The 15,806-nt window shown below is 51.1% G+C and overlaps 1 protein-coding gene across 1 annotated transcript; it reads left to right on the forward strand.

Moving 5' to 3' along the window:
* Positions 1-11,418: 11,418 nt before the first annotated feature.
* Positions 11,419-15,090, forward strand: LOC119112953 (dynein regulatory complex protein 8). Its single transcript, XM_037237257.1, has 4 exons — positions 11,419-11,537; positions 12,179-12,733; positions 14,215-14,448; positions 14,839-15,090. Exons 1-4 carry the CDS (start codon positions 11,466-11,468, stop codon positions 15,088-15,090), a joined length of 1,113 nt encoding a protein of 370 aa, XP_037093152.1. The 5' UTR covers positions 11,419-11,465.
* The last annotated feature ends 716 nt before the right edge of the window (positions 15,091-15,806 follow it).

Consider the following 15,806-nt stretch of genomic DNA (forward strand, 5'->3'; position numbering starts at 1 on the left):
AGCCAGCGCTGGTTCAACAGGTGGCACGGGCTCAGCAATCGGCGGGGAAGGCGACTCAGGTTCAGCGGCAGACACCGCCTCACTGGCGGCCGAGCCACGACGCCCTTGAAGTTGTCTGACCACCCTCCGCACCTCGCGAGCCTCCCTAACCACAATCGTATCCCGGCCATATGACCCCAGGGTAAGCTTGCGCTACCTGCACTAGCCGTTCATGGCAACCTCCTCCTGATACACTGTGCAGGTAACTGGGCATGGAAAGTTGTACTGAGGCTTGCACTTGCATTTTGCAACATCAAGAAGCTTGTTGAAATTCGCGGTGGTAGCGTTGCTGTGTCACTCTCTTTGTTTCTTTGATTCCTTGCTGACAGCTCTGTTGGGATGATATAAATTCCCTTCAATCAATTTCGTCACGTATTTTAAATCATGAACAGGGGTCGTTTTGTTGCTTCACAGAACCCCGATTTCTACCGTGGCGGTCTTGGAAATAGCATTAGTGAGATTCCTCTTCGATTCGCTCAGCCACCTGATGTAGCTCAAGGCTTTCCCGTGGTCGGCAGTTGGTAGTGGGACAGAAGAACCGTGTGGCCTATCAAAAACACGTTTTGTGTGCGACCGTGTGCCCTCCGGCATGTTTATGCAAGTAATTGTTCGAAAGAAATATTTCAGTACCGGCAAAACTAAACTACAAACCCATATCTACCACGCAAAAGCACATGAATTGCAAATCAGCATCACAATGATGCGTTAGTAATAACAACCTTGAGCCTAACTCGGTCTGCTGGAGCATTCCCATAACTGCACAGCTTTGGGTTTTACCAAAAATTAATGTTCTTTACTAAAAAGTCAGCCTAAAAGCTGTTTGACAATGTTTTCCTGGTGCTCTTCATGCTATCTATTTCATACTTAATCCACCAAGTGCCAATAGTGTGGAAAGTGGCAGCTTTGAGGCTTGTTGGAGGAAGATCCCAGTGCGTAAAATAGGTGGCGCCAGTATCGAATACGGGCTTCTTGGCCTATCAAAGAAAAACTGCTCTCGCCTCACGAATATTAGTATTGGTGGAGTGCGACAGACCTGAAAGTTTATCATTAATCCGTGTGCTAAGGAAAAACTTTGTCTCAGCTGATTCCAAGACATCCACCCTCTCGATGACACACCCTACTGATCACCGAAACGCTGCTTTTCCTGGAGCTCTATGCGGCTCTAACCGTGACCGTTCCGTCCTCTCAGAGGAGTGTTCTCTGCCTTTGATGACCTCAGCCGAAGTGGCACACACAGCGGCGCCCACCTGCGTATTCGTAAATTATTCAGTGTTTGATTAAAGTGAGATTTCACAACTCCAAAGTATGCATGCTTTGGTTTTAAGTCGTTTGAATAGCCATTGACAATATAATTTGACTCGTAGTACCTGAATCTACCAACAAACCATCACTAACTCACCACTATAACTAACGCCCTTGAATCCACTAGCCGCGGCTAGGACGAAGGGCGCAAGCAAACGTGTCGCGACACAGTACCCCTGATGGCCTTCCTTTACTCTGAATCACGCCAACACTTTGATACTGAGTACCTGTCACAAATGAGTGTTGCTGTAACGCTGCAGCCCATGGACCAGGCTGAGCCTGAGAGCACCATGAGAAAGCGGCAGCATAATAGCAGCGTGCGGTACACTTTTTTCATAAACCGGGCTCACATGTCCGTCATTCAATGTTCATTACCATGTCTAAGTCACATAATTAACAACTTTGACCCTAAATATTCGGACCGTTCAGCTTCTGCTTTCAGTGCTAATCACCTCCCAGCCCCATGCCGGCCTAATCATGATTTCCCGTATAGTTTGATGGTTTTTGCGCATCAAATAATGCTTTCCTATTTCAGTTGCAAGTTGTCACGATTTCACAGCCAAATAGTTAAAGGCCTAAACATCAAGCGTAGAAATAAATCAATTTTACCATGGGCCCATCCGTTATTTCTCTCCAGCCGGAAGTCGTCCTGAAAGTCCATTCTGAGCGGCAAGCATGAACATGTCTGTACCCTCGTGTTGTGGAATCGTGTACCGTCTAAGGTTGTGAAGCCATTAGGTCAACAACCATGGAAAATGTGAAATATGTGTCAGTTTTCTTTGCGCAATCCGAGTCCCTTACTGTGTCATTGTCTGCTATCTGAGTTGTTTCCGTACAAATTATAGGACTTCAAAGATCACCCTTAAACACGAGCTTCAAAACTATCCGCGGCTTTCACTCAGTAAGGGCTACTCTGATTGAAATGAGAGGCTGCTAAAATCAAAGAATCAGATGGTCGTTTGACCGCATTTGTACCTGAGCCCCAGCAGTGATTGTGTGAGGCGTCGGTGGTGGCCGGCCGCAGGGCTGGTGGTGACGGCCGAGGCGTCTGGACGTGGCGGATGAGTCCGGCCGCTCGTTTGGCAGGTGGGAGCACGGTCATGGCCTGCTCGTCCGAGCAGCGGGCTCCGCCGTCTCATCTAATGTGCCGACGCAGTGGGTCATTTGGCCCATCTAGCGCAACAAAACCTAATGAACCTGCAACAAGCCTGCCAGCGACTGATTTAATTTCAGAGAATGCAGAAGTATGGCCGTAGCTTGATACTGCGTCGCTACTATTTGTCACAGAGCTTCCTAAAGGGGAAAGCCGTCTGAATAAAGGCTGGACGGCAGACGTCCGAAGCCTGGAATGTGACATGGCGGCACCCACAGCACTACACACATCCGATGTACCTGTCGATATATCCGTGTATCCGTCCGATGCTAACATTTGTGCGTGACTGAGCTAAAAGAGCCGAGAACGGTATTTATGCGTTTAACCGCAATTAGGGCACGTATTTACGTACCTGTCAATAGCAACCAGCATGCGCGCAATAGTACAACGCACGATTACGCTACCTGGGGTCCCTCCTCTTACGCATGGTTTTGTTGTTCTCTTCTATGTCTTGTTGACATGTTTGCTCACGTAAATGCATGAGCAGTAAACGCACTTGCAGCACATGTGAACCGTCCAGAGGTGGTGTGTGTTACCTGGTAGTGTGCTCCTGAACGCTACACGCGGTTGGCGGCGCTGCTGCTTCTATCCTGGTCAAGGCTCACCAGAGACTCCATCATGTCTTCTGACCCCGCCCCTCCCATTGTTGGCTTCGGGGGCTACGCGAAAAGAGCCCTTATTTCGTCCGGCAGTGACTTTCTTTGTTTGGAGAGATACGCTAGGCAACTCTGCGACGCATTACGATATCATTTTCTACGAGCAAATGCCACAGGCTAGACATTGCTTGGAGAGAGTGATTTTGTCTCGTGTGTTTCAGTCTAAATGTCCGCATTTTGCAGCCAGACTAAACTAAAAACACTGGATGTGCGCACCTGTGTACTGCGGTGTCCTCTACCTGTGCCCGCTCGCTCCTCCCGACATGATCCCAATCGGCAGCGAGCCGCAGAGCGTACCAGCAGTCGGTAAAGAGTGGCCGGCGCCGATCCCCAGCGATTCAGAGCTACATAGATACCGGCGGTCCGCTGATCGTGTCCGATCCCCAGCGATTCAGAGCTACATGGACACCGGCGGTCCGCTGATCGTGTCCGATCCCCAGCGATTCAGAGCTGCATGGATACCGGCGGTCCGCTGATCGTGTGCCGTCTGAGCTGGAGTGGACTGCCGGCGAAACACGTGACAGTCTGCAGGAGCGCGTGCCACCGCTAGATCGGTCTCGATGGCACTGGGGGCGAAGGACTCTGCCGCGCGCTGCAACGCTCCGAGCGTGACATTCCCGTCATTGTAGCTCCCGCTATAAACCGATCGTGATTCGCCCAAAACGCAGTCCCAGCTGGTCCCAAAAGTGACGGTGGTCACCAGCTTTCGCAACGCTCGGCGTCCGCGATCAGCAAGCGCTGAGCACTTGCCGATCTTGACCATTTGCACTTGAGCACTTTTCCCGCGCTTGCCACCTTGGCTGCTCCAGCTTCAGGTGACAAAAATGAGGAGTACCTCGAAAACACAGGTCCAGTAGAGCAGCGTACTCGGCCTGTGCCGGGTGCTGCTCACGGATCGAGAGGCGACAGAAGCTGGATTGTGTGCCATCTTTGAGTCAACACCGTACATGCCGCACCTCTGAGAGATGACGTATCACACATGGTGTTAATCGCTTCACCAGCAGTGACGATGACGTGCAGGTGAGATGCGACAGTGGCGGCAGCTTGGTGAAGGAGCGCCTAACCAGAGCCCGACGCCTGTTTCGTTCATGTCATCGCTGTAAAATCATAAGAAACCAATGGCGAAATCGATCTACCGTGATCATGCCGAGGAGGACGCCTAAAATGTGGAATACCGGCTCTTTACACACCGGCTACGGCGGCCGCCACCATCGCCGGACGGAGCTGGCTTGCTTCTATGTTGGCGGCGGCGCTGACCGGACCCGGGCACAGCCGCGGCACGGCCGGACCAGGCGCCGGGCGGAGCTGGCTTGCCCCTCTGTCGGCGGCGGCGCTGACCGGACCCGGGCACACCCCGCGGCACGGCCGGACCAGGCTCTGGGCGGAGCTGGCTTGCCCCTGTGTCGGCGGCGGCGCTGATCGGACCCGGGCACACCCCGCGGCACGGCCGGACCAGGCGCCGGGCGGGGCTGGCTTGCCCCTCTGTCGGCGGCGGCGCTGACCGGACCCGGGCACACCCCGCGGCACGGCCGGACCAGGCGCCGGGCGGAGCTGGCTTGCCCCTGTGTCGGCGGCGGCGCTGATCAGACCCGGGCACACCCCGCGGCGCGGCCTCCGGCTGTTCTCAGGCCGCCAGCGGCACGGTCAGCCTCACGGCTCCGCTTGCCGAGCCGGAGACAGCGACAGGGACGCTGTCTCCCGCACCTCAACTGGGCGGTGGGCGGCGCTTTTTCTAGTTACCTGGTGTTATTGCGGTGTTTGCAGACCTGTTGTAGCCACCAGGCAGGTGGGGTAACAGCATGGCGGCCATACTTGGTGGAATGAACATACAGGACGTCAGTACTTGATCAACACACCTTTACCGCTGGCATGCACAATTAGTCATCGGTAAGTGCTATTAACTGCATTACGGCTAGTCACGTTTTAGATGTCATCCTCGGTACGATATGGGCAAATCTATGCCATTATTGTTTTCCAGTGATCAGCTGAGCAATACAGACGTCGCGTTCTGGTTAAACACGTATTCAGCATTATTTTCATATTTGGCTGAGCCCGTTGCAGCGGAGCATGATAAGTTACTAAATAGGGTCGTGTCTATCGAAGAAAAACAGCTGGAAATTTGGGGGTTATGTTATGGCACTGGTCTATTCAAAAAGAAACGTTCATAGTCTCTGGTGGAGAAAAGCGAACTCATTAAAGGCAAGCGATGAATAATTTAAAACTCAAAAGATCTACCCAAGAATTTAACTAGGCACCAAAGTGATGAAACATATGTGGGAGTCACTCCTGTTGTTTTAAATTTAGATTCCCATAGTGGCGTAGCCAGGATTTCACCCGGGAGCAGCCGAAATCGGCTCATCACGGACCTTTCGCGTAGAGAGGGCCATGCTGTGTTGCTTAGAGGCCCTGCTTTGCTATTCGGGGAACCTTTTTAAGCTTGGATTCTATTGTGATGACCCGAAGGCGCGCTTTTTGTTAAAGAATCCCTACGCTTAAACTGCCAAAACGTATCGAGGCTTGATGCCCCAGAAGGCCCCAGTTGCGCCATCTCACACGTACATTATGTGTGCATACATACATTGGCCATTCACAGGCCTGAACAAATATAACCAATAACACAACAAATAGTAAATTGCCGTGGACGCACTTAGAGCACCAATACCGAATGCATTCACCGAGGTATTGAAGCAAAATATGCCGCTAAGTATCGCAGGCGATCGGAGTGGTAGTGCATTTGCATTTCAGCCCACCCACACCGCCAGAATGCACATCAGTCATTGTTCAGATATAGCCTAGCCGGCGGCCGATAGCGGGATATTGCACATAAATCAAATAAAGCCTCAACACCAAGAGAAAGCAAATCAACGATTTCCAAACCTCGGAATACCACCACGAATTCATTCGCAGCGAATCCAATGTCGGAAGAATGATACCTTTGGGGAACTTGCTTTCGACATCCTGTCTCGCAGAACAAAAAAGCAGAGGTAAGGTGTTTGAGAAAGGAGTAAAGACGAATTGACCCTTAAATTTGGCGATGGACTAGATGCATTTAACTGCGGTTTTTCTTCCATCGTCACGAACTGCACACCGTGTCGGTGTAATCGAGGTAGGGAGTTCATGAAATATTAACAACCGCGCGCTGCCCCACTCAGAGCAGCATGAAGGGCCGGCCGGGCAGCCGGAGTGCCAAAGATCGATCGGCGGTGGTCAAATCATCGACTGGACCTGAATGCGACGAGTCCAGCGCCGCGAGACCCGTGAAGCTGATGATCCCAGCAGCCACACGAGAGTCGACACAGCTGAAACAGTGGTACGTTATCAGTCGTCAAATCAACATACAATGACTCTCCTTTGCTGATCACAGCTTGCGAAGGGACCGGCGTAATCCAGTGAACTCGGTGTCCACAGCTTTGGAGACAGGTGGTGCTCTTTCACTGGCAGCACCATTTCTGCTGCGTAACAAATCTGCCTTGCAACGGATTCGACACACCCACCGTGTTACATGTGCAAAAACCTTGCTTTTAAAAAGGTCACCGAGAGCCTGACGATGAGTGCGGGCAGACGTGTCGACGCACAGGACATCGTCGCGCAGCGGAAACCACTGGCAGGCTGCCAGCTCCTGGCAAATCCCGTGCTTGAACGAGGACGGGTCAGAAGAGGGTGTGCAATTTTCTACAGACGCCTGTTGCAAGCAGGAAACGACCCTCGGCCGGTACTGGGAGTTGGCAAGTGGTCAACACTTCAGCCAGCCGGGGCCCACGAGTCGAGGCGTTTCCCTGGCAACCTTGCAAAGGGACCTTCACGGATCCTCCTTCGGCCAGCGCTGCAGCCATAATTTCGTTAGACAATTCAGAGAATGAAGACGGCAAAGGGATGACGCTTCTCAGTGCTACCTTGTCTTGTGATCGATGGACTAGAAGCACTCAGTCCGCAAGTTTGGGATTCTTCGTGGCTTGGAGTCGTAGTTCACCGCACTGCATTCTGGGTACATGGCAAATCACATGACACCAGGCACATTATCGTGCGGTGGAACTGCATTGATGTGTAACAAATCTTTAATCATGAGTTATATTTTTAACAAACAGGGAGGCATGTTGAAGTATATATGTGCGAACGCTGCTGAACTTCGATAAGATGCAGCTCTCTACAGGGCTTGAGCAACGGCACAGACGTTGCAGCATATGGGGCACGCATGTGGCAAGTTAGATAGTTGTTCTCGATGAAGAATGCAAATGTCATTCCTGCTTGATTACTCGTCATATAACTTTTAAGATCACCATGGCACTATCACGCATAGGGATTAAGACCACAATGGCATGCAATGCTTATGACAGTCAGTATAATAGAAAGGCGCTTACCATATTATATTAATATAATGTTAAAGTAAAAAACAGAATATACAGGGTTTGGAGGCAGCGGTAAGTGCGCATGGATGATGAAAACTATTATATAATTGACAAAGCAAGCACCCCATGGTGCTACCGTCAATAATGCCTGAATAGGCAGCCGGTGAAGTAGCCCGTCAAAACAATAAGAACGGGTGTTTTACGAAATGTGAGCAGAGTGAATAACGTGTCGGACGGTAAGTGACACGTCGAAGCGAGAACAGTGACGCAGTTCTGCAAAACATAATTAGTGGGAAGCTAATAAGTCCCAGCACAAAAGTCACACACATGCGCCACGCGCGTATGACGTCATTATGCACGTCCGCGAGTGTTCTGCTTGTCTCCTGGTGAGCAGGGCCGTTTCCGCCTCCTTAGCCGGCCGCATACTCTGAACGTCCGGTCTCGTGGTCCCGGGGTCACTCTGAACGTCCGGTCGTATGGTCCCGGGATCACTGAACGTCCGGCCTTGTGGTCCCAGGATTACTGAGCGTCCGATCTTGTGGTCCTGGGGTCACTGAGCGTCCGGTCTCGTGGTCCTGGGATCACTGAGCGTCCGATCTCGTGGTCCTGGGGTCACTGAGCGCCCCGTCTCGTGGTCCTGGGGTCGTCGGGCCAAAACGTGGCGCCAATGCCTGCAACACTTCGTGTTTCAGGGCTGAGGAGCCGACCATGAGCTCGTGTCGCATGGCAACCGGAAATAAGCGGGGCTGTCCAGCGAGTCGTATGTAAAGCGGTGAGCAGCGTGGACGCACGTGACCTGGGTGGACGGAGGTGTATTCAGGCGGATTTCACGTGAATCGCACCGAATGGTATTTGTTGATCGAATCAAACAAGATGTGGTCGCGACGGCTTATCAACGCATCGGAAAATCGATTTAATCTTTCGACACAATATGAGATGCAGCAGGAATCACCAATAATCGATGCCGTTGAAAAGCATTGTTTGTACCCCTCCTATCATTTGGTATCCAACGCAGGTAAACAACAAATATGGATGGCGCAGTGGTGGTCTCCGCAAGCAAAACCACTGGGTTTACCGGCGATATCCGTTAACTTTTCAGATTACGTACAATACTACAATAGGACTCAGCGTGTTATAATCTACTCACCAGGCACGTTTCCGAATTGCTTTCAGAGTCCATTTTTTAAAAAGGCCGGTCTAAGCCCGGTGAACCGAATTAAGTCAGTTATTTAAATCACAGATGAAACAGTAGTATTAGCTTTATTCCTCGGAAAAATGGAGAATGGAAATATAGTTAGGTTGATATTTCGGCCACGTGCTTTTCTCGAAACAATAGCAGAAGTGAATTCAAAATTGCCTGCCGATGGCTCCACTGGATTTTTCAGTTTTTCTTAAGAGCAAGCCACACTTTTTACAGGACACCAACATTCAGGGAATTTAACAAAGAGCGATTGGCGGTCATTACCAAGATACAGTGTCTATCTAAGAATTAGAATGCCCGGACATACGTGTACATGCAAACGAACTCGGGCAAATAGGCATCACGCATTACGCTTCATTTGAACATGCAGTCGAGTTGAAGTAAACAGGCATCACACATTGCGCACCAATTATACATGCAAACGATGTAAACTGAACAGGCATTGCACATCACGCGTCAGGCATTACTTACACATGTAAGCGATTTTAGGCTAGCGCACATCACATATAGAGACACATATCACGTTCGCAAAATTGGCCATGATGAGCCCTGTAGGCTAAGATTTGGTCGCCAACTTTTTATGAGAATGCAATCACTATTATATAATATACAGGAAAGTAAGTGAACCTTTCTAATATATGTCATAATAAGCGGGGCTGTCCAGCGAGTGCCCAGCACTCATACTTCCAGCGGCAGCAGCTTCTGGAACAGCAGCAGCAGCTGCTGCTTCCAGCTACGGCAGCGGGAGAGTGAATGCTGATGTTCTGTGAAAACTGTGGCTTGCTCTTTCAAAAAATAAATGCTCTAAGAATAAATTCACTATTATATAGTAGACAGGAAAAGAAGTGGATCTATTGTTATAAAAGTCGATAACCAAATCTTAACATACAGGGCTCATCATGGCCAAATATGCGAACGTGATATGTGCCTCTATGTGTGATGTGTGCCAGCTTAAAATTGTTTGCCTGTGTAAGTGATGCCTGACGCTTGATGTGCGATGCCTGTTCAATTGAAATCGTTTGCATGTATAATTGGTGCGCGGTGTGTGATACCCGTTTAGTTCAACTCGACTGCATGTTCAAATGAGGTGTGATGCGTGATGCCTATTTGCTTGAATTCGTTTGCATGTACACGTATGTCCGGGCATTCTAATTCTTAAATAGGCACTGTATCTTGGTAATGGCTGGCAATCACTCTTTGTTAAATCCTCTGGATGTTGGTGTCTTTTGAAAACTGTGGCTTGCTTTAAAAAAAAAACCTGACAAAACGAGCAGGATCGTCGGCAGGCAATTCTGAGTTCACTTCTGCCATTGTTTCGAGGAAGGCATGTTGCCGAAATATTAACCTGACTATGTCTCCATTCTGGTTTTTTCCGAGGAATAAGGCTGATAATGTTGTCTTATCTGTGCGGCTAATGTTCCCCGCTAATGCACTGAACAACTTGCTGTTATTTAAATCGGTCCATGAAGGACCAGCCGAACTTGTAATGTATAAATGATCAATTTCTAGGCTTTATTCAGCTGTGTGCTCGCCATCTGATGTCACCTTCTCTAGTATGTTTAGTTTATGTGTGGCATGAATGCCTCAAGTCCCGAATAAAACCATGGATAGCCCATTGGACCCACCAAATGTGTGAAAACACATCCAGTCACCAGGGCTTCCACCAGTGGGGCACGGAAGTATGAGTGCTCATAACTTTGCTGAATTTGAAATCAATAGGCAAGCGTTCTCAAGAAAGGAGGTGACTTAAAACCTGAATAATCCTTGAAAACGCTGCCTGTTGGCAGAGCCTTGGCCGCTGTGAGGCTGGTGGCCGCCCCGCGATTGTTCTGAATCAGTTCAAGACGCCATATACAGGAATAATGCTTCGATATTGCCTTCATGCATATTCGGTTTCAAATTGTGCCAATATTGCATAGCAGTGGAATCCAAATCAATTTTCATGTTTAGCCTGTATAAACATTCACTTGATCCGGATCCACAATCCGCTATGTTGTGACCTTGGGATCCGACCCGGAGGACTAAGTTGTAGCGTGCTCAGTCGCCGCACTGCGGCTTTAACCCGTTAAGAACGCCGGCTTCTGGGTCCGTCCGTTTCTCCGCCGAGTGACGGTAGGGAGCTCGACTGTGGGGCTGCCGACCGACGCCTCCTGGCGCACTGTGGCCCCACCGCCCCACTGGCGGGTGGGCTACAGACACACAGCACGACGCGGTCATATCTGGTCGGCTGACCTCGACCGACGGAACCAGTGGGAAACTCACACATCTCCATCAGCGAGAATTAGTTTGGTATGATGGTGTAGATGCATTGCGATAATAAATGACGATTGGTAGCATCCGATTCTAGTAAGCCAGGAAAGTGCATACACTAGAGTTAGCAACTCATCGCTTCCAAGTGCAAATACATTGATTGCAAGGCTTTAAGATTACTTTGTTGTGACCTGACTTCGGGTGCGCTCACTGTGTTCTGCTTTACTCAATGAATTCAAGGCACATCGGTGCATTCTTACATAAATTTGCAGCCGCATGGCATGCTTTCGTAACACTTCATCCATGCATCAGCTGAGCCAGCCGACGTTGCTATAGCAACAGGGCGCTGCTTTGTTGATATTCTGTGGTGACGCGGCGCATCTTCCACGTGGTTCCCCGCCCTTGGTATCGCGCTACAGACTGATGCGGACGTGCGCTGAACGTACTCAGAAGCACATGACAATTGTTTTGTGTTCGAATAACCAGAAGCTGCAGAATGCATAACCCCTCATCCCAGCATGAGTGAAGACGTCACTGGTGCTGATGTTGGTGCAGAGCAGGAACAACAAGGTGACGCTCCACCATCCGAGGTGAGCCAGTGGTAGGGAAACATACCCTTCCGTCTTTATCCTCTGTGCACAACGGCACTGCACGATGTGCATCAACGGTACTATTCCTGATTGCCCGACTATGACATATTCCCGCATTTGCTTTGTTCGTTCGTTGTGTTTTTTTTTTTTTTACTCATTTAACGACAAGCCGCCATAGGAACACTGACTGTGTGGCCAGGAGCTCGAGTGCTCGTGTGGAGCTCGCGTGCGGGCGCTTTACGTCTTCGTTTGCGCGCCTAATCTGCCTGACAACGTAAGCATATGACTACTGGATAGTCTGGTGACAATTCTCCGGCTTGGAAAGTTTTGCACCCTTTATGCTGAAGATGTGATTTATAGCCGCGCTATCCACTGGCCCAGATTTCCCGCCCCATTCTTCGGAGTGTGACCACACCCATTCATATGGAACGGGTCTACAGCGTAAACGTGGGTGTAGATCCGTGCTTAAGTGTGCAGGAAGTGAAGCCAGTAGGAGTTTCTAGACCACTTGGCAGTTTTCCTCAGGCTAGTTGATATAAGAATCCTCCCCACTTCAGTCCCAAAGCTTCCCCCTTGAACACTCCTGTTTGCGTTCGCGCGTGGGGTCAGCGAGAAATTGTCGTCGTTCGTTGTTCTGGCAGGCGCCAGCCACCCGTTCCTCCGCCACCATTGCCAAGGTAAAGGAAGAGCCGCTGACACCACCGAAGGGGAGCTCATCCGAGGCGATCCCCGCCGGCACCGAGCCGGCTGAGGCGGTGGTCAAGTCCGAGCCCGACGTTACGCCGGAAGAGCGTGCAGAGCAGGCGCAGCTGCCTCCGGCGGGAGAGGGCGGGGAGGGCCAGGCTCAGGTCGAATGTGAGGAGCAGTCCCAGCCTGTAGCAGAGAGTGCAGAGGCAGCGAATACACCCGCTGAGGGCGCAGAGGCAGTCAAAGTTCCAGCCGTTGAGGGTTCAGATGCCGCGCAGCCGCCTGCCGAGGGTGCAGAGGCGATCCAGGCTCCAGGCGACGACGCGGGCACCGCCCCGCCCCCTGGTGAAGGAGCGGAGGCGGCTGGGGACGCCGCCGACGGTGAAGAGAAGGTGCCAGCGCTCGTGAAGGTGGTCCATTCGGCCCGCAGCGTGTTCCGGCAGCGGGATCAGAAGGAGTACGACCCGTTCACAGCCCACCTAGAGCGGCGCATCACGAAGCTGTTCGAGGTGAGCGTGCGGCCGACGACTGGCGACTCAGGGCGTGGCGCGTGGGCTCGTTGCAGCCCGACCCTGACGGGGTTCAGGCTGTGTAAATATCCCAGGGCCTTGTGATTCAGAGCTGACCGGATGACCCTCCATGCAGCTCCTGTAATTTGAGCAGTTTGTGCGGCACTCACCCCCCGCAGAGCGCCTGCGTTTAGGTGCGTGACACCTCCCCCTCCCTTCAGAACGACTCGACAGTAGTTAGGAGGTGATCCTCACAGCACATGCCAACCCGAGGGTGGGTGCGTGGCGGCCCTGCAAGGCCTAGCGACCCGGGGCTGGTTGCGTGGCTCTCCCGCAGGCTAGCGACCTGGGGCTGGTTTTATGGCGCTCCCTGCTGGACACCTAGAGGTGGTTGTGTGGCACCACCTACAGGCCCAGTCAAGTCAAAACTGGTTGAGATGAGAAGTGATGAGCCCAAACACAACGGCTTTGTGAGGATTGTGTGTTTTGGAGATCACGCTGCCACCTATCTGGGACGACTATCACTTTGATTCCGCTCCAAACAAGCTGCTCAAGCCTCACTCAAGCGGCGTCAGTTTCGCAAAAGACAACTATTGTTTGTAATTTCCGTAACCGTAAAGCGCCGTTTGTGGAAACATTTTCCGGTTGACGTTGCTTCTGTATTGCTTTAGACTTCTGCACTAGATCGACATGGGGACCTTGCCAATATGGATGACTATGGACGACAAGTCATGCGCGAACTTGTAGTCAGTCCCGTTGCATTTCATAATTTGACTGTTTATAAAGGGCTTTAAATACGAAGGAATTTCTGTGAAAGTTACGTAAACAAAAGTAAACAAAGCGCAATGAAAACTCGACGATGCTAGAATGATGTGAAGTTGGAGCGCGTGCGTCTGTTTCTGCGCTCCGCCTAACCAGATCCAATATCCGTTGCACTATTCCGACTCACGAACGGACTGAACACTGCCACGGATGACGCAGCTCCGTGCCTGGTACTGGGCTGCTCGCGGCCTGAGACCGGCGCCGAGCCCCAATAAAGCCTTAATCAACACGCTAGATTGGTCTTTCCGGTCAGTGGCTTCAGGTATGTGCCTAAAGCTAATCGACCGTGGACCAGCGGACTGGTGTTTTGACGATCACTTTTAGTGGCTAGGATGAGCACTGACACTTGCTGATGATGATCTAGACGGACTAGACATAAAAAAGATGTATCGTACTCTGAGAGGTTAACAGAACTAATTCTAAAATGAGTTATGATGTGTTAAATGCAACTTAACCTAGATGCTAAATGCTGAAGTCAGCACATGTGCCTGTGAATGAAGGAACCGCCTCCGCACATATCACCGAGGTATATCTCTATATTGTCTAATCTCAGACCCTGTACACAGAAGGGACGGACCGGATCAGACTTCAAGAGACGGCGACGCAGCTGCAACGTTCCTGTTCGCACCATGCTACTAAGCTGCGATGGTGTCCCTCAGGCGCTGGATACGGAGGGAACGGGCCGGGTGGACGTGCACGAGCTGGGCACGCTGATCCGCTCAGTCGGCTGCTGCCCCAGCGAGAGTGACCTGCAGGAGATGGTGACCCAGCTGGAGGAGGAGGGCCAGCCGGGCCTCATCCGGCTGGAGACCGTCATGCCTTACATCATCCAGTGCGTCGAGGACAGGAAGTATCCGTCCGCCACCGCCGAGCAACTCCTGCAGGCGTTTGAGGTTAGTTTGGTGGTGCTGCTAAAACATGGAGCTGATAATGTTAGGAAGAATTTAGATTTCATGAACCGTTGATCGTTTTCACGTATTTCTCTCCCGCCTGCATCATCATGCACGCAGTCTTTGTTTTATATTGATAGGTATCCTCGCAGGGGTGCCGCAGCCCGGCCTGGCGTTCAGCAAGAGGTCCCTTATAGCAAACCTATTACAAATACTGGCACTTACCTTTCGACAAGCGGGTGATTATTCCCGCTGATGTGCCAATCGCCTTCTGTTTACTTGTGCACAATTCGTATAGCCAAAGCGATGTCATAAAGAAGCCAATTCCAGATAACGACTGCTGAAAATCTGCGTGTACGTGATCGCTCACATGCTGCCCATCACACAAACCAGGTGCTGGCCGAAGAGCAAGAGGGCTTGGAAGAAATCGTTCGTGGGCCGAGCGGACCGGCCAAGAAAGAGAAGAAGGAAGAGGATGAGGGCACTATACCGCAGGACAAGCTGGTGCACATTCTGACGGAAGAGGGCGAGCACTTCAGCCAGGAGGAGGTGGAGGAAATGTTGTCCGTGGTGTCGGCCTCTGACTCAGCTCGAGTCGACTACACCGAGTTTGTCAAGCAGCTGGTGGTGCCGGAGCTGTGGTGACGCGCTTCGAGCGGACAGCACGTGTCAAAGATGCCACCCAGGTGACCTTATGCTGAGTGCGTCATTGTGGGAGGACTGAGGCAGGGAGGATGACCATGATGACCTGAGGATAGGAATACAAAAATGCTTTAGTGGTTTGCAGTATCACGCAATGTTTTATTTGTGGTCGCGAATGATAAGTGGGTGATAAAAAAGGCTTCATTCGAGGGAAACAAAATCATCGAAAGACCAGGGTTTTGCCTCCAGTGGACTACGTTGTAAAGAAGGGGATTCATGTCCTGGAGTCGCACTGTATACTATTGCACATGGAGAATGAGTCGCTGACACTTTTAATACCACAGGTTTTTGCTGGGGCCTGAATGGTGAGGTCCATGACCGGATGACCGTACCGCATTTTATTTTATGCCACTCCGATCGCACCCATTCCCTCACCCTTGGTCTCAGCAGGGATTTCACTATATAATTTTGGGGGAGCAGGCCTCAGTGCTGACTTTAGCCCCCCCCCCCCTCTTATGAATATGGGCAAAAAGGGAATACGGGACCAAGAAAATACAGATTTTTTCATGGGGTTTTCAATGGGGTTCATGGGCAGGGTTTTCAAGCAGTCATACCGGGAGGGGGGCAAAAAAGCTCTACAATATGCGGCAGCCTGTAAGTAAATTGTGACTGGTTGCATTCACCTGCCTGCACAGCTTGTCATCCCTAAACAAGAGTTT

Source organism: Pollicipes pollicipes, unplaced genomic scaffold, assembly GCF_011947565.3.
Source record: "Pollicipes pollicipes isolate AB1234 unplaced genomic scaffold, Ppol_2.1 Scaffold_7261;HRSCAF=8764_pilon_pilon_pilon, whole genome shotgun sequence".
In the NCBI taxonomy this organism is placed as follows: Eukaryota; Metazoa; Arthropoda; class Thecostraca; order Pollicipedomorpha; family Pollicipedidae; genus Pollicipes; species Pollicipes pollicipes.